Source organism: Periophthalmus magnuspinnatus, chromosome 4, assembly GCF_009829125.3.
Source record: "Periophthalmus magnuspinnatus isolate fPerMag1 chromosome 4, fPerMag1.2.pri, whole genome shotgun sequence".
Classification (NCBI taxonomy): Eukaryota; Metazoa; Chordata; class Actinopteri; order Gobiiformes; family Gobiidae; genus Periophthalmus; species Periophthalmus magnuspinnatus.
In genome coordinates, this window is record NC_047129.1 from 10047023 (window position 1) to 10073844 (window position 26822).

The following is a 26822-nucleotide window of genomic DNA, read 5'->3' on the forward strand; positions in this document are numbered from 1 at the left end:
TTCAGTTGCTTTTAGATATAAAATGCATAATGACGGTTGGCTTGAGAAATCTGGCGTTAAAACAAACCTGTTTATGAATGTCACATTTTTTTCATTTCTACAGAACATGGCACATATACAAATTATTTAAATACACGTTGTTTTTATGAAATTCAGTCGGTAAATTAGCCAGATAGCTGAACATACTCTTGACTCTCGAACCATGTATTTTTCTTAAATTTTGTGCGTTTGAAAAACTTGCCAAAGCAGTGACAAACTCCCCTTCTACGAGCAAAATTGTGTGTTCAGACCACGGTTCAGACCACGGTTCAGACCGCTGATTGGTGAGTAGGCAGGGCAGTCCTCAGTAAGATGGCTGCATTGCTGTGCGCTTTGGTGCCATCCTGGTGAAATGACGCAAGCTCCAGTTTACGCGCAGAGCTCGAGGCTCCATAGCGCAGCGCAGAGCACATCCCGCCCGACTCAGAGCCGGAAGAGCGGCGGCTATCCTCCTGTGGACCGAGCGGAACCGGTTCGACACAGTAAGTACAGACGTGTAGCTTTGTCCATGGGACTCCCGGAGGTGTGATTTACCCTTTAAAGAACGCACCGCGTCTCTCGTGGTTTCTTTCCCTCTTTACTTCTCTCTTTGTTGTTGTTTCCTGAGTCCACCGTGATTAGCCGGGCGCTTTCCTTCCTGCACACAGGCTAAATATCTATCGATATTTTCTACGATTTCCACTGACATGCTTGTTCCAGCTGTTTCTTTGATGTGGCTGTTTGGTTCTTCAATATTGTGATGGTCAACTTATGGCTTTTGCTTGACTGTGTACTGTTCGCTTACCCCTGGACACGATTGGCTTTTTCAAATTTTCCACACATCCTGGTTGGCGGTGCCAGTCCCCTGCTCCTCCAGTCTGCTGCTCTAGGCCCTTTGCTCTTGGAAACACTAAATAGACGAGAGCTGGGCTCGTGCTCTCTCAAGGCTAAAGACGGTTAATCTTTGTGGAAATGAAACTATGTGTACACAGTCGAGTTTCCCTCAAAACTGCCTCTCATATGAAAACAAAGCTCCTTGTCCATATAGCGCAGCTGGACACAGCTGTTGATCCAGTCCCAGCCCAAGTGACCCCAGACCGCTCTAGTAGAGGGACTACTGCTGCCCTGTCTACAGCTGGGCCCGTCCACAGCCCCATGACCATGGACAAGCACAGGGTCTTAACACCTGGACATTGCCGAGTACTCAGTTGATTGTTGCTGGCTTCGGAGAGAAAACCATTACTGCATTTATATTAAACAAGTCAATTATATATACATTCATAAGCAATGTCTGGCACACAGCTGTATTGTTATTCTCCTAACATTAAAATGACTGAATAAGTTGCCAACTCTAACTTTGTGGAAATGTGCCATATGGCTTTTTAGCAGCTGTGATCTCCACCACATCGTTGCATCCATTTGGTTCTTGTGTCAGCCCCTGGTGTGAATGTAGGTTGGTCTGGCAGCTCTTGCAGCATCACATCACACCAGCTTAACAGAGGCCAATGTAGGTTATGCATGTACTAGCAATCCCCCTCATTGCTTTATTCTCCCTCAGTCATTCTCCATCCGCCTCATCTTTCACCCACTGCGAGTTTGGTGCCTACATGGCCTTTGGTTCTGGCTAGCACATAGCAGCCAGGGTGCACAGCATTGCTCCTCATTTCTCTTCATCTGTGTCACTTTCGCCAAGCCAGGAGAGTCTATTCTTAGCCTCGTCCTTCTTCCTGTCTCAATCATCATGACTGTCTCTGGCCGCTGTGTCCACCTGTGGCCTCTTGTACACCTCTTTAGTAGGTTTAGTGTCTATCAGGTGCTGATTGTTTATCCTGTAATGCAACAGTTTGGGTGTCACTTTCTGTGGAGAGGGGTTTCCATAGTGACCAGGATGCCCTTGTCTGCATGTGAGGTACAGGAGGGAGATTCCATGAATTTTTGCTGGGTTTTTTTAGTTCATTTTTTTTTTTTTTTACAAATCAAAGAAAACATAAGAAAACAGCACGTGTTTTAATAAAAAAGGAGAATAACAGGTAAATGAATGGAAAACCGTGTTTGCCAATAGATTTAGTTAAGATTATGGTGGCAAGAATCATTTTTATTTTAATTATTTTAATGTTTAAATTTTTGTGTAGTATAAATTTAATTAATGCTTATATTTAACCTTTAACTTGTCATTTTTGGCCATGACAAAGGTTATGGTAATACAATGAAGTAGTCTGCTACTAAAAGGGTACCCTGTAACTTTTCTGGTGGAGGTACATGCCTGCTTGCGGGCCTTATACAAGAAAAGGTACATAGTGCACCTTTAATTTTGTGTTTGCATTGGCGTCGAGATCAGCAGATGTGGTTTCTTCTGACAGATAGTCTTCAGTCAGCAGAGGTCAGCAGTGCAGTCACTGCCTCAGTGCTTTCTGTTTGTTCTCAGGTTGTGTTTCAATGACAGAGATGGGCACATCTGTAGTATGTTTGCAGTGCACACTGTTTAGGTGCTGTTAGAATATGGGCAGAGATGCTACCGTTCACACCAAGACAAATTATATATTTTTTTGCTTTTAACAATCAATACATTGAATTTGTTTTTGCAGTCCTAAGTGTTTGCAAGTGTAATGACTTGAACTGATTAGAGCCTCCTCTCCATCCCATTTTCATGCTCTATGAAATATTATGAAACAAAAAAAATATGGCCTATACAGCTGTCACAAAAGAAGGTTCAATGTCCAGAGGTCTCATTATTTTCATGCACAGGCTTCTTTGTCTCTGCAGGTAAATGGTCTCTAGTAGATTCTCTGCAGGCTTTTTCATTTAACATTTCAGATTATTTTGTAAACTAAATTTAAATGTAAATGCACGTTCTAATACAATATGAATAATTGTATGTACAGAAAATAAATATTTTCTTGGCCATAATTCAGTTTAATGTTTTCCCTGTTTTTAGCTTTATAAGTATTGTATTGTTATTGGTGAACTAAGGTCTCTTGTCTACATTTTACACAGACTATAACTCAACTGAACACTGACTATTACTCCTCAGCTGACACTTATATAGCCTATATGTATACCAGGAACCGAAGTTCATTGGTGATTATTTTTGAGAGTGCAAATATGCTGTATATTGAACATCAGACATTGTATTCACTAAAATTGGTAGACAATGAACATGTATTTTTATGAACTGACCTTTGCCAAAATACAACATTTCTATCTGTCATGAGTTGTGTAATATTTTCTTTATGTATCAGACAAGTAAACCATAAATAACAAGTAGCCATGTGAATGCAGATCAACAGATGCCAATGTTCAGTTCCAAATTTAAACAAATTAGCTGCACTGCGCAATTGTCAACATTGTGTGCACTCTCAAGTTACCAGTAATATTAATCTGGAAGTAGACTAGACACCAAGGCTATAGTTTTAAATTAAAACTAAGCCTGTATAGACAGGCTGATATATAGTTTGTCAAATGAGAATCATGCATTTGTCCATTTCTACCAGGCATCACAGAGAAGAATGGTGTGTTGTGGGAGCTAATAAGTTTTACGTGACAAATATTTGACATAGTGCATGACCTGCATTGATTTCTGTTGTTTAGGATGAGATGTAGCATGGTACACGTAACTGTTCTTGCTAGCATTGCAGCAAATTTAAAGGACTGCACCGTATGTTGATAGGATGAGAACAAAATGAAGTAAATTATGATAATTTTAAAGATGCCACAAATATGCTGCAGTCCATCCGCTACTATTTGTTGTGGCAAAATGGATATTATGTTAGCTGATGTGATATCTCAGTAACAATTGTGCAGCCTTGTTTCATCATTGATCATAATAGTTTTGAATAATCATGAATGAAACTGAAGTTAAATCACCATTCTTTATTATTTAGATTGAAGATAATTATTTTGCATCTGAAAGAGGCTCATGTGCAGCCAGGGAATAAAAGGCCATACAGGTCTCACAGGAAGCAGTGCTGTTAGTCTGCATCATTCTGCCCAATTATAGATAAGTGCTATTTATTCTCATCAGATGTGTTCACTTCTGATGAATATTAATGCTGGGTTCCTTTCATTTGACCAGTTGTGGGTTGCTCTGTTAGCAATTCAGATTTATTTTGATGAAAAACCATAACCATGCGTGACCTTGCTTGCGTGGTTGTTGTTGTTGTTGGAGTAGTGCACTCTATGTGCCATGTGCAACCTCCTGTCAGTAACTGGAATGAGCTAGCACTTTATATGCAGCACAGGCATCTGATTTTGAATATGCAATGATGCAGTTGCAATGAATATTATGGTTGTTTTAAAGAGCAACTAGTGCTGATTAAAAAAACAAACAAACATGTATAAAACAGGTCTAAATCAGTACAACTAAAAGAGGTCTCTAACCTGTCATTTTGGCACCCATCTACAAGACCATAGTGTTATTGTTGCTAGGTATGCACCATTGCGATACTGTTATTGGATATTGATGCTGATATTGAACATTTTCATGGATTGGATATCAGACTTTTCAAAGTTGTTACGTTAAATGATAAATTACACTTATAAAACACATTTGTATCATCTTTTACCATGTGCTGTTTGTGTTTAAAGGAAATTATTATATTTTAATTCTGCCCTTGTAGTGTAGACATCGGAACAGGAAAAGCTGGATTGGTGCATTCCTAATTGATAAGTTATTAGTTCAAATATGGTTATTGTGTTGGCCGTAGAAATTATAGTTGTGTTTTTTACACTATGCGCTGAAAGCTGTAAGTGAGGTCTGCTCACTTACAGCTTGGTCACAGCAGAACTGGTGTTTCAGAAATTAAGAAGTTATAAAAACTCGCTCTGACTTTTTCTGAAAATCTGCCTTGCTCTCTACAGTTCAGTGGTACAAAGCCACCAGCAACAGCCCTCAGAGGAGACATTTCATCTGCAGTCTTCAGTCTATTAGCTGGAACAATCCACTTTCCTATGGCTTGGTGTTGCTTAAAGTACTGGGCCATGTGTCAGTTATGGCCATGTTCTGCTATTAGAGCCAAAAGCAAAGAGGTACTTTCTGACACTGTTGACCATTTTCTTCTTATGTTGAGCATTTTCTGTTGAATAGCAGTACTAGTGGCAAGAAGAGCTTGAAGCCTCGCAAACCACCAAACTCATATCTGATGTGAGTAATATGTATGTTCACACCTGTGCAGATTTAGTATAAGAAAATTCTACAAACATGGGCAAACTAATGCAGCAAAGACAAAAATGAAAAGGAATATGTTAAAGATTGATAGAGTAATTTCTTTGAATTAAGTTACTAACAAATTACAGTAAAAAAAAAAAAATCCATTGATTAACGACACATGTCACTAGGTCTTTTTGATGGTCAGATTTCTTTAGTGCATGTAAAGACACACCAAAAATCACATTTAGTTATTGGGTTATCTGATTATTTAATTTGGCCATGTAAATGTACCCAGTGACTAGAGAGGAGAGACCTGGCTAAAATGCACAATGAGGTAAATGACAGTCTGAAGGCCCCTGTCCAGCTGTGTTTGTGTGCGGGGTCGTTCCCAGGGCTGTCAGGCTGATGGAGTACCTGACATAGGACTAGGAGTGGTGCAGCATTTGCAGCCTGGCCTAGAGTAAATATTATGGTGGATGGTCCATCAGAGATACTGCACTCACTGCAAGAGTCAGGATTTGTGTTTTGTTTTGCTTGGTCATATGCCTCTGTTACGACCCAGCTCTGCCTGGGTTAGGGAAGTAACAAAAACACAAGATGTTAAAATGGTATAAATTAGGTTGTAATTTAATATACAGGATTGTAAAAGGTAAAGTAACAAAAGTGGTCTAAAATATTTGCTCAATTGTATAAACAAAATAACCTAAACTAGGAAACAAAAAATTACAGGTTTAACAGGTACCAAGTTTTGTGCCTCTTAAAAACTAGTCACATAGTTCTACTAAAAATGAGTGACAAAATAAGGGACACATAACACAATACCATACCACACCACGAGTGGCCCAAAATAAACACATGTCAAACAGAGCCAAGTGACAAAACAATAAGACATAACTAAACTAGTGTCTCACACAAACAAACCAGTGACTAACAACTAAATGAGCCCATCGACACTGGCCAGACATGTTTAGAACCGAGCCCCGTCTCTGGAGCTGGGGAACCTGGGAGGCAAGAGGAACTTGCAATGGGGCAGGATGTGCGGTTGATCAGGCCCTTCACCAATCCCCATCTGCTGTATCCTCCTGACCTCCTATAGTGTTGGGTCATATACCTCTTATGGTGTTGTTCAATAGCTGTGTCAAGTATCATTTTAATTTAGGAATATTGCCTAATATTGATACAGTACAATTACAGAAACCAGAGACCAGAAAATTCCTAGCTCTGTCATCCACTCGCATTTTCCTTTTGTTTATAACTAAAACCATTTGAATTCCATGTCAACAATGCATAATTCCTTTGTTGACAATGCGTAATTGTGTACTGTTAATATTTAATTGAATCATCCCCTCTGTCACTCCCTAGGGATGAACTTCAGGTCTTCACTGGTAATTAGTGAAAGGTTATTACCCCATGATATTTTTTATTTAATATTCCCAAGCTATGGCATAGAAATTATATAAAATTGTTATATTTATGTCACTCTAATATCATAGTAGTATTATTTACATAATTTATTAAATAGTGTAAAATCCCCTGGAGACATGCTTTAGGCCTAGTTCTAGCGATGCCAAAAACAGGCATTGTCCTGCAGCTTCCCTATTGGTCAGTGTGTAGCCTGTGGAGGAAAAGCTGTAATGGGACACTCATTCACAGGTACATCTTAAAACAGCTCTGCCTTGGAGCCTCACTGTCTCCTCTGAGGATTTTAAAGGCCTTCTCCCACTCCCAGGCTGAATCACTGTGAGCCAATGCTTTTAATAGTAATGTTATGATGGAAAAATATCATCTGCAGCATGGTATCAAATTTACACCAAAAATAGCCTCTGAAAATATACAGAAAATCCTCAAGAGTCCTTGTTTTTCATACTAAATTTTAACCACAATTTAGTTTTGTCACACAATATTCAGTGAAAGCTTGGATGAGCAGGTCACTGACAGTAATACAGGCTCAGTGTAGTTAGTATAATTTGTCTTACAGTAAATAAATACAAGCTCTCTCCAGCTTTTTAAATTCATCTGGGCCGGACAGTGTCACATTAAACTGAAAATAACCTGTTGCACACTTCCCTTCTCTGCTCCGTGTTTTCCTCCAGCCAGTTTGTCAGGCTGGGTAGTGGTTGGGTGGTGGTTTGGTGGTGGTTAGGTGCTGTGCCTGTGACGTTTGCCATGTTTTACAAATCTGTGCACACTGCCCTGCCTGTCTGTTACCGCTGCAATGTTTATGTACGTGCATGTGCACGTGTGTAGCTCTCTCTCCTCTGCAGTGCTCAGTGCCTCCTTTAACAAACCCACTCCAAGAAAAGGCTCATTCACTCCTCCAGCGTCAGGCACACCTCAGACAGTGCAAGCATGGGCACGTGTGGCCCCACTGTAAGGGATAGCCTGAGTTTAAAAGTAGTCTTGCACTTGATTGTGGAGCTGCCAGGAGCAGCAAAATGGACCTGTAATCAAAGAAGCCAAATAAGTCAAACCTGATTATACCACAATATGTGTAGATCTGTACTTCTTTTAGTAGACTGTCACGGACTGTCACTGTCACTGTCCATAGTGCAGTTAATCAAAGGATTTGTTTTTGCTTCCAGCAATTTCTTAAATCATCAAGCAGCTAAACTATTTTGAATATTTTGCCCATGCTGTGGTGTACTTTCACAGTGGTTTCCAGCTGGGGAACGGGGCACCAGATTTGTCTCTTCACAATTACATTAATGTATTTTTTAAATATCAAAGCTAATTCTGTGCATGCGTGAAATCAATGTAGTTATTGCAGTTGTCTATAATTCAATAATACATAAAAAATACAATTCCTACACTGTATCTCCTCCTCCTCATGGTCCTGGTGAGTCGCCCGTGAGCATGAGACAGACTGCAGTGTGCCCAGTGCCCACTGTATGTGCCAGTTAGTTTCAGAGCCTTATCCCCTGCAGACATGGGCAGTTTATCAGATGTGGCTGGTTCAGTGTACGTGTGTGTGTGTGTGTGTGTGTGTGATAGTGCTGAGCTGTTGCTGTGGGGTGAGTGAACTTGAACCAGCCTAAGCTCGTCCTCCTGACACACTTCTGAAGGAGCAGTTCTGAGCACTGCCACCCAGCTGTGACTGTGGGTTAAGTCTGTGCTCCTCCCCTCTGTGGTCGCACATGTGGCACTTAGGATACTGTACAGACCAGATTGTCCTCTTGTCTGTGTGACTGTGTGTTTTCAGTGAGTTTATTCTAACCACCAGTGTAATAGAGGGCAGAACTGTGGGACAATGAAACTGAGCTTTAAAGTGGTTCCCCACTGTCTTTGCTTGAAGCCGCTCCCATTAGAGCTACAGAGACCATTTCTATTTTACCTTTATTTCAGGCATAGCATTGAGAACAAATTCTTATTAGGCCCAAGCTCCAGAAGCTGGTAAAGGGCCTATTAGTATTGTAAGTATATCATTAGTAGTGTAAGGCCGTACACTTATGGGAAGTGAACCATGATATAGGAATGTGTGAGTGTTTTCTGAAAATGTATAGTTTATTATATTAAAAAACAGGAAGATTGTTTTCACATCGGAATATTGTATGTAGGCCTGAGCCCTACAGGACGTAGGGCCTATTGGTTTTGCAAAAATGAGTGCATGGGTGAGTGCATGGATGTTTCTGTCGCTCCCAGCATTAAAAACAGTATCCAAGCATGCATATTTGTTATTGCAAACATGTAATAGTCAACATAGATAAACTGTTTTTACTGTACTTTTTTCAACCTAGGTGTCCTAGAAAAAAAGGGACAAAATGTGGTGGCACCCTTTGCGAGTGCTCTGGGTGGTGGCCAATCATTGCAGCCTGTGGCTATATTTTACAGTGTTGTAGACCCGGGAATCTCCTTCCAACCTTAAGATATAGGGATCACCAACATTATTTTTTGCAAGTTGAAACAGTTAACACATCTTTATTGCCACTCAGTATAATGATTTAACTTGTGACACTTTTCGCTATAATTCATCAGTTGGCAGGCACACATGAGTTTTTGTCATATTGTTTTCTTGTAACTCCTGTTTGAAGAGTGAGACTATTTGTTGATATAGCTGAGGTGTTGACAGATTAACACTGCCAAATAGATAGACAATATAGTAAGAAAGTAGGGGTGTGTCTGCAGCTAAAGTCCAACTCAGAGTGTTGCATTACTGCTCTCCAGATCACCAGCACACCATAAAATATCCATTTATTATGATGGATAAGTATTTTATTGGTGCTACTGGATAAGTAAAAGTGGAGCTGTTAAATAAGGCACATTCACCACTATAACAACAATGTAAATATTTACCATGGTTTACAAGTATTCATTCATTTATAGATAGTCAACACTACTACTTTGTTGTTCACTTAGAAAATGTTGCCATTATTGTTTGTATTTTTTATAATTGTTAAACTGTTCTTAGCTGTATTAGAGTAATGGCAGCTTGCATCAGCGTCTCATCCAAGCGTTCCCTTTCACACAAAAAGCTCTTGACTGCTCTGTCTATATTTAGTCGCTCCTACACTGAATCTGATGTTTCAATACTTCCAAATCAAAGCCCCAACACTGAGGCTGCCCACACACCGGGGACCCTTTGAAACTTCAAATCTATCAGCGCTCCTCGGCTCATCTGGGCTTTTAAGAGGAAGTCCCTTTTATGTACTTTTTGGTCAGTTTAGGGATAGTTCTGTCCTTGTTGCACCTTTTATATAATTCAAAAAAAGTGCATCCTTACTAAGTTACAGTAATGTAATTAAAATGATCAGATTTAGTAAAGCATGAGGCTAGATGTATAAATTTAACACAGACAGTATCGGCCAATAATCTGATTGGGTCTATAAACTGTGCAATTAAAAATTTTGAAAAAAGGTTTTAACTTTTATTCATACATTTATATAGGCAGCTCCATATTTACTTGAATGCAAGTTAGATAGTTATACATCTGTCATGTATTCAATCTGGATCAGTTTTGTTAATTGTGTTTTAAGGAAATAAATGCTATTCTATGTCTCTGCATCTCTAAGTCATGTTGACATGGTCCTCATCCTACACAGGGAACAAGGGATTACTGCAAAACAAGCAACATAAGTAACCAAAGCATTAACATTGTAGAAGTGTGATTTTTCTGCTCAGGGGCAGTTCTATCCACAGGCCACTTCAAACTTTCCAGAGAAAAGTAAAAATTAATTGGACTTTTTAAACGCCAATAAACTGCGAATGAAATGAACTGAAAATGTTTCATTTTAATAATGTTGACATAAAAGGCTATCATGGCAATAGCTAAGGAAGTCTTAAATACTGATTTGAAGAAAACGTTCACTAATTCATGTTATTACGTATACCCTGCAAATGAATATAGCGCTTGGGTTCTCCTCCTATGTACGCTCTGTAACTGTCTTACTGAAGTCTTCTGTCTGTGGTTTTATTCTTGTTGCGGTGATATGCCAAATTTACTGACTGTTTCTAGGCAAAAACCTCTTTGTCTGAAATATTTTCAGTAGACAGTTTGCTTTTGTACTTGAAGCATTTCCTTTATTCAGATATGTATTAATCTCCCCCTAGAGTGGAGTATTAGAATCTTAACTTAGCACATATATTGTAATTACGAGACAAGAGGGTCAGAGCATCCTCAAGACTACACTTATTGAGGGGTGTTCGCAGTTTATGAAAATTGGTAAATAAAGTATTGCTGCAAGTGCTACTCTATTCTAGTGATATATTTACATTTCTGAGTTAGCTTCTTGTTTTTAAACATCAGCCACTAATCTCTACATGGACAGTGTGGAGCAGCAGATGACCTCTACTGACCTGTACACCTGCGTCTTTGTCTGGTGCTGGTGTGGATGAGCCCAAACACGAAACAGCTTCAAACTCTGAGGGGAGCGGGGGAAGGGGAAGGGCTTTGATGCTCTGTCTCATCTTTCTCTTTGGCCTCTTTACTCACCCCTCATTTTCATCCTCACCTCTCTCTCTCTCCTACATCTCATCGACACCTGCCAATTCTGTAACCTGCTCCAGTCCCCTTGGCGCTTTCCCTCTTGTGGATGTCCATTGGCAGTGCATTTGTGGATGTAGGCTGCAGTCATATGGTGTTTGTCATCCACGGCATATGGCATGAAATGAGCAAGCTAGTGTAATGTTGCTAATAGTGAGATTTCCCAATGACAAGATCTTGGCTTGATCTTTTGTATTAATAGTAAATAAACCAACAACGTGCTTATGGATGTGAAATTATAGCTGCATTGGGAACATTATTATGCACTTTTATGTTGATCATTTAAGAAGTAAAAAGTACAATTTGTTATAACAGTTTTGATTTATTTTATGTAATATTGTTACAAGAATAGGTAATGCCTTTTCTCTGCAAACAGGCCTATTGATCTAAAAAGTAAAGGACTGAAATAAAACGTCTTGCTTGTGAGGACACATGGAGGGCGCTTGTCCCTTTCAAGCAATACTTCTGTTAATCACCAAAGCAATTCTTGTATTGATTGAAAATAAAAGCCCTTTTTAAGCAGGTCATCTAGTGTTCAGTCACTGGCCCTCCCTCTGTCTCTAATTATAGTGTGCGTGTTGGTGTTAAAAGGCACATGGGTAAATTGGAAGTTTGATGTCTTAGACTATTTAATGCACAATGCTACAGGTAAGGTTTTTTTTTAAGATGGGAGTGCTTCTTTTGCAAGCAAGCTTTTACACTAACATAAGGATTTCAAAACACCAAAGATGTTGTTTTGTCAATATTTTTTCTGTCCAGCCATTTAGTTATTTTCAGAATTTGTACCTACTACCCTCAATCAGCAGATGCTTTACAATGTTTTTTTCTTTATCCTGAGTATGCAAACTCTCTGATGTAGAGGACTATTGGCTAATTTTAAATGAGTTGATTTCTGCTGTTTTGTATTGTTTTTGTATTGTGCTCCAGAATAAGGAACAAGATAGTGGGCTTAAACATTATGAAACTAACTCTAGCGTTCTTTAGGAGAAGTGACTTGTTGTAAAATCCTTCTTTGCTGGTGTACAGACAGATAAGCTCATGTATGTGTGTGTTTGTGTGTTTCTGTGCAGGCGAGAGTGCGATGAGGGCAGGCTGCAGAGTGTGAGGCCATGGGCTGCACCTCGGCCAAACAGGTGTCGGCCGTGCCAAGCGATGAAGAGGGACGCGGCAAGAACTACAGCAATGGAGACCTGTACTCTGGTCAGTCTATAACACACACACACCATGGAAATGAAATGTTATGATACGATTCAGTCACATACTTCAAGCAGAGCCAGCTACATTACAAATGCAACTTAACCTAAAACAAATAATCACAATAATGAATCACTGTTAATAAACTGGGCAGGACACAGCAGCACAATATCCAAAAAGGTAGTTCCCATATGATGAAAAACAGATTTATTGCATGTATATGCATAGTAATAATGTAATGTAATAATGGAAAATTCAAATACATTCTTTTTTCTCTTAGTTTTTTATTTTAAGTATTGTTGCCTTCCTCTTATTAAACATCGCTTTTTATGTAAATCAGGATGGATTAGGAATGAAAAATCTTAACTTCTAATGACTAAACCTACAATAAACCAGGACTATATCAGGACTACACCAGTTGCTCTCAGCTTAAATGGTCAGAGATATTTGTTCTGAATCGCTTGGACCTCTGTATTTCGACATGAGTGTGCACTGCCTGACTCACACAAATGTCAATAAAAGCCTCTCAGTGCTGGTCACACAGTTAATTGCTCAGTGCAGAGCCATCATCAGTCTCTATATTTCTTCCTGTTTGTGGCAGCCAGTCTGAGCTTCTCTATTTCAGACAATAACTGTCAACAGCTCCGTTTTATTAGCCCCGTGTGTGTTGACAGAACATACAGAGAGGAAGTAAGTAAGTTAGTAAAAAGGGCAAAAATTAAAATAGTTTTTACAATAGACAATTTATTATCAAAATGATTCAGGACATTTTGCGTGATATGTATATTTGTCACGTTAAAAAGTAAAAATATTTTTGCAGATCAACATTTTTTGCATGTGTCCAAATCCCAGTGTGTAATAAAGCTATCAAACAAAATGAATTGGAAAATGTGTAAACTTAATGAGTTTCTAAAACTTTATTTGATTAAGTTTAAACTGAAACTCAATTTTTCCGTCTCAAAAATAAGTGAAAGAAGAGATTTATAGCAAAACACCAGTAAACAATTTGATTAAGAATAATTCTACACCATTAGTGGTAATAGTTTTCATTAGCTATTCTTCTTGTAATTCTGCTATGCTGAATTCTCCGTTGTGTGTGGTTACAACCCAGCCTTTTGGAAAATGTATGTGATGCAAATGGAAGCAATGGATTAATTGTAGAAATCAGAGCTTGTGGTGCACTGAGGGGGAAAGATGCCAGCGAAAGACCCAGGACCACAGAGATGATGATGGTTGGAGCAGGATTAACACAGATTAAGAATTAAGCGACACAGTGGTAACTGCAGTTATCAGAGAATAGGGCCGGATGGACAGATGATGACGACCCCAGGAGGCCTCTATCCCTCTTTAGTATCTCTAATGCCAAGGGGTTAGTGGAGATAGTTAAATGATCACCTTCAAAATGGTGGAACAATATAAACTAAACTGATTATCTGGCCTAACTGTAACATATCAGACCAATGTTCTCCCATGTAAACACATAGATTTTTTCACTTTGTCTCCCAGTATCGGGTGCATAAGTTATGGACTATAGATGCAGATAACAATAAAACGTATGTTTGAAGAGTTTGACATTGGTGGAGAAATCAGACAATTCCTACAAAAACAACATAATTATTCTATATTACACGTCTGACTCTTGTTTCTCTGGCGTATTGAATGTAGCAGTGATTGAGATCAGATATGAGTGTTCCTTGACAGAGGAAGCAGACTGACGTGTGCTGAGGTCACCCCCCTCCCTCCTCCGGCTCAAGGCCTCATTCCTTTTCCCTTCCTGTTTCTCTCCATTTTGGTTGGCCTGGCCTCACTTCCTGTCCTTACTCCAGTAGCCTTCCTATCCTGCCACAGGATTAGGTCAGACCCCTCTGTTTCCTTTTTGAGCTGCACAATATTAGGAACATGTGTAAAATCCATTCTGAAAGTGATAGATTGGTAGCGTTGAGTTTTTAGTATGTTTTCTGTTCGAAGAATCACTGAAATAAATGAACTGAATTGAAATACACCTACGATTCACTACTTTGCTAATTCTTGGAAAGACAAAAAAAAAGAATGTTGTTATTGACAACATTGGCTCAATGGTTAGAGCAGTGGCCCTTCAACCTGAAGGTCTGTCTGTTTTGTTCACCCACTTTGTATGAAAATGGTGTGTGCGTGAGTGATTGGTGATGGTGCAGATTAGCAGCCTCGCTTCTGTTGGTCTACCCGGGGGCAGTTTTGATAGTACACTGTACATCACCGAGTATGGAGTAAATGAATAATGACTGTAGTGTAGCGCTTGGAAAGGCTTCAGCAATAATTTTGGAAACCTGCACATTTAACATTTGTAAAATATTTGCTAATTTAAAATTGTGATCACATGTTTTATTTCAATTTTTAAACAGACTCAGACAGAATTTAAATATGGGATGCCAGGCAAGGAAGAATGTTATAACATTTCTTGTTCCAAGTTATTTAGTGAATGATTTAAATTGTGCATTTCAATCAGCGACCACCTAATGAGAGGCACCAAGCTGTTCCCTTTACTGAAAGCAATAAAAACATGAATTGCACATCTGGGATTTGATAATCATTGTTATGCTTTGGCCATTTTAATGACAGTACATTTTTCCTATTTTCCTTCCATCAGTGATTTACAAGGTGTAATGTAACAAGCACTGCTGTTCTAACATCCACCCCCTTTCTGCTTTTGTGGGGGACTGTGCCCAAAGAAGCATTTGACCTGAATTCCCTGGATTATCTCACAGTCCCCAGTTTTTTTTTTTCATCTCTTCTTTTTGTCTCCATCTTCCTTCTATGTTTCTACCAGTGTCTCTTGCACACTCATTCTTTCCCACTCAACTTGTTGCCCTTTCCTGGGTCAAAAAGCCAAATCCGGTCAATTTCTCACGATCGCAGCGGAAAGATTAGTTAGTTATGTCCACTCTCTCCACCCACACAGAAGAAAAAATGTAAATGGACCTCTAGTCAGTTCCACATATCGCTCTGTGCAGATTTGGCTTTTCAGAGATGTGACGTAACACATTTCTCTCTGACAAACTGCCTGTCATTAAAATCTGTGCTTCTATTTGTATGTCCCAGATCTTTAACACAATGTCAGACTAAAGCTCCCCCCCCTCTGTCTGTCCTACTGCTCCCCGCCGCTCACACACAATAACCGGAAAAGGCCGAACTCCTTTACATAAACATTGGAGGACGTCAAAGGGGAAAATAGCAACACTCTCCACAACATTGCACTATTGATGTGTGTAATTATCGCAGTCAGGGAAGATGGAGGAACGCGCCACTATAAGCCACAGTTTACACATTTGTATACAAAACAGGGCGATACGCATAATACAGGTGTTTGAAATGCATGTAAAAGGAAATGGTACAATTACAGCATTATAAAACCAATTTAGATTCATATTGTTTTAATACCATATCAGCCTTATCACTTAAGCTTAATGAGAAACACACACTCCAAGCCGATCACACATATGACGTATTTCTTCTATATGATTACATGAAATTGTAAAATCAACAAATAATAATACAAAGACTATAAAAACAAATACAAAACACATTGGCATACTACTGGGTTTATTGAGTAAAAAAAACTTGTCTGCTTTAAATTATAGGTCCATGGAATTCTGTCAAAGTGAGAGATGTTTTAAATTTGCATCTGTCATAATAAAATTAACATCAGACATAAAATTCAAGTATTCCCACCAGTCTCAAGACTCAAGGGCTCGATCAGTTAAATATTTAAAATCACAGATCACTACATTTGGCAGTCGCGTCAGTGAGAGCTCAAACGTGTTTCAGAAACGAACTAGACTGAAAAATAACTGCTGTTAATAGTGCTTGTACCTTGGGGAATGTGATATTGTTCAAAGATAAAACATTCCAGAGAGCTTATTACATTTTTTGTGAACACAGCTAAGAATTTAAAAACATATATAGCAAATATAGCTTAAGAGTAGGCCACGATAATTACTATATCCACGTTCTATATATGAAAGCTGTAAGAATATTTTTTGGGGTCAGTATTTATCATGTGTATTTTTTCTTTGCACTGCAGAGATTTTTTTGTTATTTATTGGCTATATGATAAGATCTAAGCCTTAAAAGGTTGAATTAATACCATCTATGTCTCATTACTATGCAAACTAAGTTCTAAAACGTTTCATTCTGCTGTCTATTTATTTTCACTTATGTTTTTTTTTTTTTTATATTATAGATTTACAGTGTTTGTGGTTTAAATCTGTTCTTGGGTTATTGTGTCAGTGGCATAAATTTGTTTCAGTGTTATCATTTATCATCTGTATGTACTTCAAAATGTGTTCATGACAGGCCTACTTAAGAGGAGTGTGTGGACTAGGGGTGTAGCCATATAAATTTAGTGTATTGAGTGTTGACACCTTGACCAAACAACAGTGAAATCCATCGTTCATTTTCAAACACATTGTCTAGATTCTTGCATGTATTTATGTGTGACCACCATTAAATCTTATTACATGTATGTGAGTTTCCTGCACACTCCATGCTCTCTGCACAGTGTTAAGGCTCTACCTGCTGCCTCTTTGTTGATTGAATGGACAGACAAAGCTGCTCTTTGGAAATCACCGTCCATCACGTGTAATCACTCCATATTCTGAACTCACCATCTTCACGCCTCTCTTGTCAGTCGGTGATGCGTTGCTGTTTTGGAGGTTTTTTCAAGTTATTCATTAAAATCTACAATGCGAAACAAAAGAGATGATTGCTCCTGTGAGTTGTTATCTTACCTTAATTATGCTAACAAATGATAATTGTTGAATTTCATTTTGTTGACAGTATCTTAAATGTGGTTAAACACACCTTTTCTTTTAAAGGTGCTAGTGGGGGGTTTCACCATCTGCTTGTCTCCTTGGAGATGCTTGAATGTTTGACAAAACTGTGACTGGGTCATCTCACCACAGATCTGACCTGTAACTTGGCCTGTGGTGCCTGCTTGTCCGCATGGAGATGGATAAGTTTAATGCCATTAATTAAGTGAATATTCCAGGTAAAGTGATAAAATCTCCATGGATACAGGGAGGTGGCAGTCACTGGTAGAACATCCATCAGGAAAGTTACACTTTAAGCCCAAAAAGAAACATACACCTAGTGGAATGTATTTGAATGGCATAAACAGTGGCCTTGAATCAGACCAGAACAAGCCAGGAGCAGTGTTGTTTGTATCGGGAGCTTCTGTAACACGGGCAGCGTCAGAACCTTAAGGGTCAGGACTGGCCTCTAATCAGAGAAATGAAGATGTCTGAATCACTAGTTCTGTAAATAGTTTCTCCTTTCATCTTTCCCCGCGCTGATGGCACCGCTCCTTCTCCCCAAAGCAAGCCTCAGCAACAGTGTGACAAACTGTGCATGTCATTTCTACTGACAGCCGCACACACATAGTAGAATACAGTGCATCTAAAGCACGGCCAGCTCTGAACCAGACCTAACTGAAGCCCGTGCTGATGTCATGAATGTTGATTGGTAAAAGCTGGGTCACTTTGATCTATCTGTACTTCTCAAATTAAGCCAACAGGAACAGTCAGCCAATTTATTAAGACTTTCTGAAAAATCTGTTTATTTGCCTGGTCCTGGCTCTTGGCAGTCCGGCATTTTCCCCTCTCAATTGCAGTGAAGTGATCAAGATACGGATATATAGCCCAGTGATTGTTATCTTATCTGAACCGGCTTATCTGAGTTCATGGGCCAAAATATACAGTCTAAGTTGCTTTAATAACTGAAAATCGATTCATATTTGCAGATCACATTTTTTTTTTGTTCTTCATGTCTGTGAAATGAATGGTTACATTTAATCCAGGAAGCAGTTGTAATAAGTAAAGAGTCAATGCTAAAATCCCTAGTAAAGTACAGCAAAGCTACAATAATTCAGCATCCCTCTGCAGCTCTTAGCACTATTTACTGAGCAGTGTATCATACTTAGAGTGCCTGTGTAGTGTTAGCAAAATGTTTGTGTGTCGACAAGCCCAGACAGAAGCTGCGGGGCCTAGACTAGTTTACATTCCTCAACTGCAGCAAAAGTCACATGCATGTTGCTTTTGTCTTATTTTTCAAAAAGCGTGGAGCAAATTTGAATAAGATACTCATGCAATCAAGTGCAAAGGTAAGCGTGAAGCATATTGGAGGCCACAGTGGATTTTGCCCTGGGTCTATCAGGGGGACCGTTCTATCTGTTTACCCACGTCTGTGCCAAAGTGTGCAAGCAGATAAGCTCTAGAGGTGAATGTTTGTGAGAGAATTATCAGTACTACAGGCAGCAGTCAGCAGAAACATACACATATCTCCGTCAAGGTTGGAGGGAGTGCACTTTACTGTACATAAAGGTGCAATGTTTACACTGGGTTTGAACTATAGTGGCGGTTGAGAAACTGTTTTACATTTGGGGAGAGCCATAGCTTGACAGGAGTAACTAAATGACTCAAAGGTAGGAAAAGAAAAATTATGTCCAAGCCCCCCATTCCTGTTCAGAGATGGATTGTCTTCACTAACACAAATTACCTCTTTAACTCCCCTCTCAAACTATTTCTTTTCTTTGGCTATGGTCTTTACCCCACTACCTTCAAAGGAGTGGTTAGTGGCTTTGAGATGGAGACGTGCAGCAGATTGAGATCCCAAGCTGCTCTCGCGACAGTGTTGGTGCATTCTCTTATGGAGTGACTGTTTTGTTTCTCCAATATAACACTCTGTCTTTAAGTGTTTGTAGGTTTGAAATAGACTGAGATTTCATTTTGTCTGAAAATTCTCTGAAGCTTTTCAGAATTGAATTTTTCTTTTGCTATGGATCATATCTGGACAACTGAGGGATTACACGGACATAAATGACTGAATACAAATTGTACCCTGTGGTAAACCTATGGTATTAACATTTCCATGTGGACAATGTTTAAATAATAACAAAAAAAAAGAAAACACCAGATTACCATCATTGAAACTTTGATACTAGATGGACCACTCCTGGACAAATGGGGGATCATATCCACATTTTAATAAACCATAGCCAATCTTTAGTCTTATTTTGGCAAGGAAGATAAGGACTTTCTATTTCTTGTTTTATTGGCTGCTGATATGAGAATCGTAGACCTAATATTTCATAATTTGTTTTTAGTTAGTGTTGAAGTGGGAATCTTTCATAAGTTTCCATTCCTATTTCTGTGCCTAGTTTCTAGTAGACTAATAGACTAGTATCAAACCATTTGTAATAATATGCTTGCCTTGAAGTGAAGCTCTGATGATTCCTCCCCTTTTTCTTCTGAGGCCTCTGCAGTGTTCCCATACGTCCTGGAAATGTTGGAAAACCTGGAAAATAATTGGCCTGTTTCCAGACATGGAAAATGCATTAAAAAAAATGAGAGAAAAAGGTCAAATGTCCTAGAAAATATATATTTTGTCCATGGAAATTTTTTTTTACACTTTGATTTGCTGTATAGTTGAATATCAAATTAATAGAGACTTTTACTTAACTATTAGAGCAGTTGGGTTAAAAAAAAACTCCTCTAAAATCCATCAAAATGCAGGAAATTACACTTATTTTTGGGGGATTTTTGTTTATTGTAAGTCGATATGTCGATATGATTGGTTCACATGTGTCTAATTTGAGTTCCACCAGAAAATTTATGAGGTGATGTACTTAACAAAATATAGTGTTTTGGCCTTTGTGTATAATTAATATGCAGATGTAGAGACTTACACTTACACTACATCTTTTTTATAAAAACTGTATAAAAAGGGGGTAATCTCGTTGTAAATGCCGTGATTACATAACTAAAAATGTCCTGGAAAAGTCCTTGAAAATGATTTCAAGCGACATGGGAACCCTGCTCTGTGCTACAGTGGTGCCATACAGTCTTATGAAAGTGCCACCACTCTCACTGTTACTGATCCGCCTTTAGTGTCTAAGCTCCTGTCGTCAAAAAGCTCCCAAACTCATCTTTAATCCCCTGCACCGTCTTATCCGAGTCCACTCCTCATCTCCTCGTTTCCTGTTTTACAAGACTTCAAGCTAGATTTGTTTATCTTACTTGCTTTGCTGTCAGTTTGCTTTTTACTTGTCTTGTACAAAAATATTTTCAGGGAGCTGTAGTGATTTTGTACTGTAAAAGTATGAATTTTTTAACATTATTAGACATAAAAGACAGACATGTTGAAAATTGCAACAATATGGATGCGTGTGAAATGAACTACTAAAACTTGGCCAAGGCTGGATTAAAACTCTGTGGATATTGAACAACTTAATAGCCATAGGAAACACATGTAACTGTAATCCACTGTGTATTTTAACATCTTTCAACCAGCTTTAACTGTGAGTGGTCATAATGTTATGTATTATTGTGTGTTATTTGGGGTTGCCCTTAATCTGAAATAAATTCTTTAGCCACTTGCATCAGCAGAGCTTGTTTTAAAGTGCTTTGCTATTGCTGATAAACCCAGGTTGTTTATGCCCTTTTCATCTGTCTTTAATCTTGCCTCTGTGTCCTTAGATGAGTACAAGCTGAAGGGAGTGGAGGAGGTGAAGTACATGAGAGGGGAGGAAAACCGTGTGAACGCACGCAACCAGGAGAATCTGGTGAGCCAAACAATGCATACACTCAAATCAAAACTCCTCCTCTGCCAACCAGCAGCTCCTGGATACAACGCTATTGGCTTAAAGCTAAACAGTGTAACTTTTCTGGTTGAAGGTCCACCACCTGCTTGTCTGCATCAACATTTTATTTTTGTAAATAATGTTCCACAGTATGGCAATAATCTATAATAATACTCTATCTTCTTGGAGGCAAAAAAGCACAAAACCCTCTGGCATGTGTGGTATCCAGGCCTGCTGTCTCAAGAATGATCTGCTCAAAAATAATGGTTGTGTTATTTGACCTAAAAATGCAGCTGTAATGATCAGTATCACTATTGGCCTGGAAAACATGAAAGCATGTCCAGATTTATAAGAAGAAAATTATCTGTAAAACAAATAGTGGTTCATTGTTGTTATTCAGATTAGAACAGTCTGGTATAAGGTTTTATTTTTATATAGGATACTGGAAATGTTTCACCAGTCAAAACATAACACATCTAACCTAAATGCTTAAAAAGTACTGGGAGTGTAGTCAAACTGGAAAAGCCACAAATTCAAATGAACACACATAGAGCAGGTCCAATGCTTAAGGCTTTTAACTGTAACTTAGCATCATTGAATGTGTGCTAGTTTTAAGAGCTTTACCCACAATACAATTTGACATGAGACTAGATTTATTGTCAAAGTAAGTGTACTAATAGCAGGCAGTATAGCACAAATGTATTGTGTTCTATTAGAGAAACAGTATTCTTACATGTCAACATTATTAGACTAACAAAGCATGTATTTAAAATCAGGTTTTGAACTGGTTTTCATTGAAGTTATGGTGTGGCTCATAGATGCCATAACCTTTAGTTGATATGGAATGCTGTTGACAATGTTGTTGACAAATACAGAAATAAAATGTATGTTTTTGATATTTTTCAGGAGAAGAGCAATGCACAGAACAGGGGCAAACAGCAGAAAGAAGTCACTACTTCAAACAAGGCCAAGTAAGTTATCCTAATTGCTCTACTTTAGACCTTAGTTTCTTCAAAAAGCTATCATAAAGTGTTCTTCACATCTTTTATTTGGAGTAGGAGGGTCCCTGCCACTTTGCACAATTCACACCACCCATTTCCCGTTTCCCAGTTTGTAAGCACAGCAGTCTTTGTTTAATTTTGGATGCTTTAATAAACTGCTAAAACCATTAGACAACATCTCATTGTGTCAATATTATGTGTGAAGTAAAGTGAGATTTTTTTTCTGTCTGGCTTTTGTCTCAACGCCCTTGGCCAGCCCTCGAATATCTGCGTCTTAAAATATCCACCCAGTCTTTTCTTAATTACAGCTTTGTTAATGAAATAATTTTCAAAATTCGCCGACAGCAGGCATACCCAGACTATTGTGTGTTGGGCTGTGCTTTTAGTCGCGTGGGGGGTGTAATGGAAAATTCCCATGATATGTGTCGTGCCTCCTCCGACTTCCTCTTTCCCATCTCTTGTGTTGCAGTATTCACACGTCAGAGAGCCAGCAGGAGTTCTTCAGGATGCTGGACGAGAAGATTGAGAAGGTGAGGCTTGTGGGTTCATGATACTGCATGCCCAGTACAAATCCTGAGGAAAATGTAGTCAATAAAAAGTACTGTTCATTTATTATACTATACCAAAAGGCAGTTGAGAAGAAAGAGGAAAACAAAAATGTAATCATCACTAAAGTTGTAATTATCTCCATTACCAGTAGTGGTACAATAAGTATGGTTTACTGTTAGTATAGTATCTTTACTTCTATTATTACTACTGCAGTAATTGTTTCATTAAGTGTTACTATGAAGTGACTGGAGGCCAATTGGTGGTTAATACTGACAGATTTTTGGAATTGTGGATTAACATACCGACCACAATGATACCAAAATATTTTTATAAAATGCTCTCACAAAGTACTTGAATAAAAGTAACAACTGCCTGCACAACCTCATAAATCTGCTTACACTTCCAGAGGCTCTTAGAATCACAACTGTATAATATAACACCAACAATGTAAATCACAAACTCTGATGTTTTTAAGATTTAGCCATGTTTTAGTTAGACCTCCAGGAAATTAATCTAAGGCAGTGTTTTGTCCCTAAACAAAACATGTGTGCGCCTGTATGTACACGCTCTATGGTGAGGGGGTGGATGTGGACTCTGCTTAAAGAAACAGCTGAGTCTTAAGATTTAAAGGGACAGGCCCTACGTAAACATCCACACGAGGTTATGAGTCCACTTGAAGCTTAAGTGTGTGCGTGTGACAGTGACCATCAGGTGAGCAAACTGTCACCTCAGGCTGGGTTAATATGTATTTAGTTAAAAAGAATGTTATTTAGGTAGAATTTGGAATTGACTGACAAACTAGCTTTTTACAAGTTGATTAGTTGAAATAAAATCTATAGTAATTTGTTTCATCCATGGTTTATTCCAATAGGAGCCTGTGGTGGTAGAGAAGCTTGCACCAATTCACTTCATATGAACATGCTGAAAACCCCCTTATTTCTTTTACCTTTAAGCACTGTACTACCAAAATATTAAAATACTACATGAAGGCCTGTCACGATAATTACCATACTGACTTATCATTCAATAAATAATACATTGAATAATATTTCTTTTGGTACAATTGCAATATTTTGTATAGATGTTCAATTGAATTAGAAACACCCATGACTCATTATAGATGCTAACTTCATTGTGCTATCTCATGTTTTATTTACAAAATGGTTAATTTATAAAGGATTTAACTGAGATTATCCTGCGTTGGTGTTATTGTGACATTAACATAAGCCAGTGACTTTTTTATTTTTTATTTTTTAATGCACTTAACAGTTGGGGTAAGCTATCATAAGTACTTTTACTTCCGCTTACTCCTTCTGGGCATTGTACATAAGCCTGTCATGATAAATAATATATCGTACTGCAAAATTTGTTGAGAAAATATAGATGATAAATGAGAATATTGAATAAATAAATAGCAGAATTAAACACTTAAGTAGTTGGTTAAGGGTCATAGAAGTTATTTATTCAAACTTTAAAGTTCAAATCTAATTGTTGAACAGGAAAAATAACAAAACGTTCCTCACTAGTACAAAGAAAAAGTAACCGTGATGAATATTGACCCCCAATTATGTCAACTTGTATGTTAGATTGTTCCATCTAACATATATTGAACGATAAGTTAATATAGTCAGTTCTGAGTAGAAATGGCTCAAATTAATCAAACTATCGTGACATGTTTGTAGCAATATATCGCACATCGACATTCTTAGTTGTTATAAAAAATATCACTTATAGTTTTAATAGGAATTGCAGCTTTTAAAAAACATTGGAATAAATGTTTTGAAGGCTCATTTAGGAGGGGGGGGGGGGGTCCTCGTTTGATAACCTAAACAACATGAAGCTGCCCACCTGCAAGCTCTCCATCTCTCTCTCACAGATGTGCCACAACGCTCACTTGCCTCTACAGCCCATTACCACTTGCATACGTTAACATATGTACATTTTCACATCTCATTTTATGTTCATGTTTATTTTTCTACAGGGGAGAGACTACTGTTCGGAAGAAGAGGAAGACGGGACATAGCACAAAGGCCCCTGCCCAAAATCTTATACCCACTGTGTGAATGAGTGTACCTGAGAAAGTCCGATCAGTGTTCAACTAATGGGACAAGACGCTGTTTGTGCTTGTATGGAACGTGTGTATATTTTCTGAACATATGACAGAGATAGTATTTTAAAACGCAAGTGTAATGAATGGAATTAAAGGAGAGAAGCCCTCCTCACCCCTGGAGCTTAAAGATGGCGGAGTGTTGAAGTTGTAAAGACGAGATGATTAGACAAGGACTCAGTGATGGACATTGCTGTGATTGGAGTATTTGCCACCGTGACGTCTGACAAAATCATTTTCCCCTTCAGCAATATTATGTTCTTTTGTGGCCATCTGTCTCACTATATCCAATACGAACGACTACAGCCGGCTACCCAGGTATGGAGGCCAAGATGGGACAAACTTAGTCAAGACGAGAAAAACGTGATAAAGGTGGGATTTGGCTTTTTCGTTTTGAAGAGCTGAATGAACTGACAATGCCTGGGTGAGGGGAAATGGGATATAGAAGAATATATTTGGGATATTTTAACAGAGTGTATGGAATTGTAAGGTGGTAATTTTGCCTGCCTTTTGAAGTCACAAACCTGTATTTTAATTTTTTTTTTTACTCTGTTCCACATCCAATCATCTTTGTTGTTTTGTTTTTTGGCTTTCGTCATTGTGTGTCCTCATCAATGTTGCACCAAGGTATTTTGGCATCTGTGTCTCAGCCTGTCACATCCTTCCTTATATTTTCAAATAGCTCAGTCCAATAGAGAGTTATACTTTGTACATATAGTGAAATGATTTTAATTTTGCATGTACATATTCACTGTCCTCGCACTTTCAATTTGCAGTCTTCTCTTTATTTCACCAGCAGACTGTCATGTGCGTTGGTCAATATAACTTAACACGCTTTTTGCTCTATTGGTCACACACATGCAGTCACACACTGGACTCTGGGCTGAGCTTTTTAAAAATATGGGAGGACACAGGTTGCCATAGAGACACAGATCACATTTTCTGCCATTTTTATTGGTTATGTTTTGTTGTATTATTTTTGAATACTTTTTTTCTATTAAAAATAAAAAAATGCAGAAGCTCTTAAGAGGCGTGTGTCGTATTTGCTGAGTAATTTGAGGCAGAGTCACGCTGTCGGTGATCTCAGCAATGGGAGGTCTATTTTCCTGTGGTCACGCTGCTCAGAGCCACGCAGCGAGGAAACATGACCTAAGACTGAGAACGCCTTCTGCTGCCAAATCAGGAGCACTGCAGTTTCACTTTGTCAGTCCATGGGTTTCAGAATTATGAAAAATCAGGACTGTTGCCTTTGTTTTTTTTTATTGATATGGCACCTTAAATATAAAAATAAACAAAAATGTATCTTTTGAGTGGTGAAAGTCCTCAAGTTGCTATGACAGAAAGCTAAGATGAAACCCATGAATACAAAGGAAATGGCATATTCAATTAAAAAAATAATAATTTAGGGTCTTTCCATAACCTAAAATAATCACTCAGTTGGATTACCTTACAAAAAATGCATGTGTTATTATACAGATTTGTGTATTTGTTAGGCTACAAATTGATTCAAAGCTCAAACTGATCAATATTGCAATAACATGCACATACTGTATACTACTAGTCTAATGTAGATCAATATTAATCCTTATATGGAATGTGCATATCTTTCTATGACACGCTTTACCTCTCCTGACTCAGATAGGAGGAACATAAGGTTACAATCAGCCACCACTGTGCACATAAGCGGCAAAATGGTCCCACAGGGCCAGAGCTCACAGCAAGCTTCACCTACTCTGAGAAATAAAACATGCTTAAGGCAAAGACAAAAAAGAAGAGAGAGAGAGAGAGGGAAGCAGGAGACTGATGCTGACTGTGAACCTCAGACAGGAATATGGGCACGAAAATGTTCTTTCCACCTTGACGTAATGACCAATAAAGACCCCACTCCTCCCTTGCTGCTTGTGGATTTGAAATAGAGGCTAAACTGTTGGAGTGCTTATTAAGTACAGCATGTCCTTGGCGCTAAAAGTGGTAAACCTAGTATAAATTTGTCCCAAACATAACAAAACTGAGGCCTGTTGATAAATCGTTTTTGGTGCAGAGATGTGTAAATGTTTTTAGAGGGGACAGATTTGAGAGAATGCCCAAGAGACTCATTTCGATTTACATTTAGACTAACTTAACTGATCCGTGGGGATAAAAATTTGGCATTATCAAATACTTAAATATATTTGCAAGTAAAGGGTTTATAGAAATAGAAGACAATGATAGCATAA

At 38.4% G+C, this 26822-nt stretch overlaps 1 protein-coding gene across 1 annotated transcript; it reads left to right on the forward strand.

Annotated features, from left to right (window-relative positions):
* The first annotated feature begins 315 nt into the window (after window positions 1-315).
* On the forward strand, window positions 316-25627 carry zgc:92140 (uncharacterized protein LOC447854 homolog). Its single transcript, XM_033965470.2, has 6 exons — window positions 316-521; window positions 12212-12341; window positions 20846-20931; window positions 21856-21920; window positions 22420-22480; window positions 24481-25627. Exons 2-6 carry the CDS (start codon window positions 12251-12253, stop codon window positions 24520-24522), a joined length of 345 nt encoding a protein of 114 aa, XP_033821361.1. The 5' UTR covers window positions 316-521; window positions 12212-12250; the 3' UTR covers window positions 24523-25627.
* The last annotated feature ends 1195 nt before the right edge of the window (window positions 25628-26822 follow it).

What these genes read in the sequence shown, in the direction of transcription:
- zgc:92140 (XM_033965470.2), top strand. Translation starts at nt 12,251, where the DNA reads ATGGGCTGCACCTCGGCCAAACAGGTGTCGGCCGTGCCAAGCGATGAA. An exon ending in CAATGGAGACCTGTACTCTG is followed by an intron (nt 12,342 to 20,845) that starts GTCAGTCTATAA and finishes CTGTGTCCTTAG; the next exon opens with ATGAGTACAAGCTGAAGGGA. An exon ending in TGGACGAGAAGATTGAGAAG is followed by an intron (nt 22,481 to 24,480) that starts GTGAGGCTTGTG and finishes ATTTTTCTACAG; the next exon opens with GGGAGAGACTACTGTTCGGA.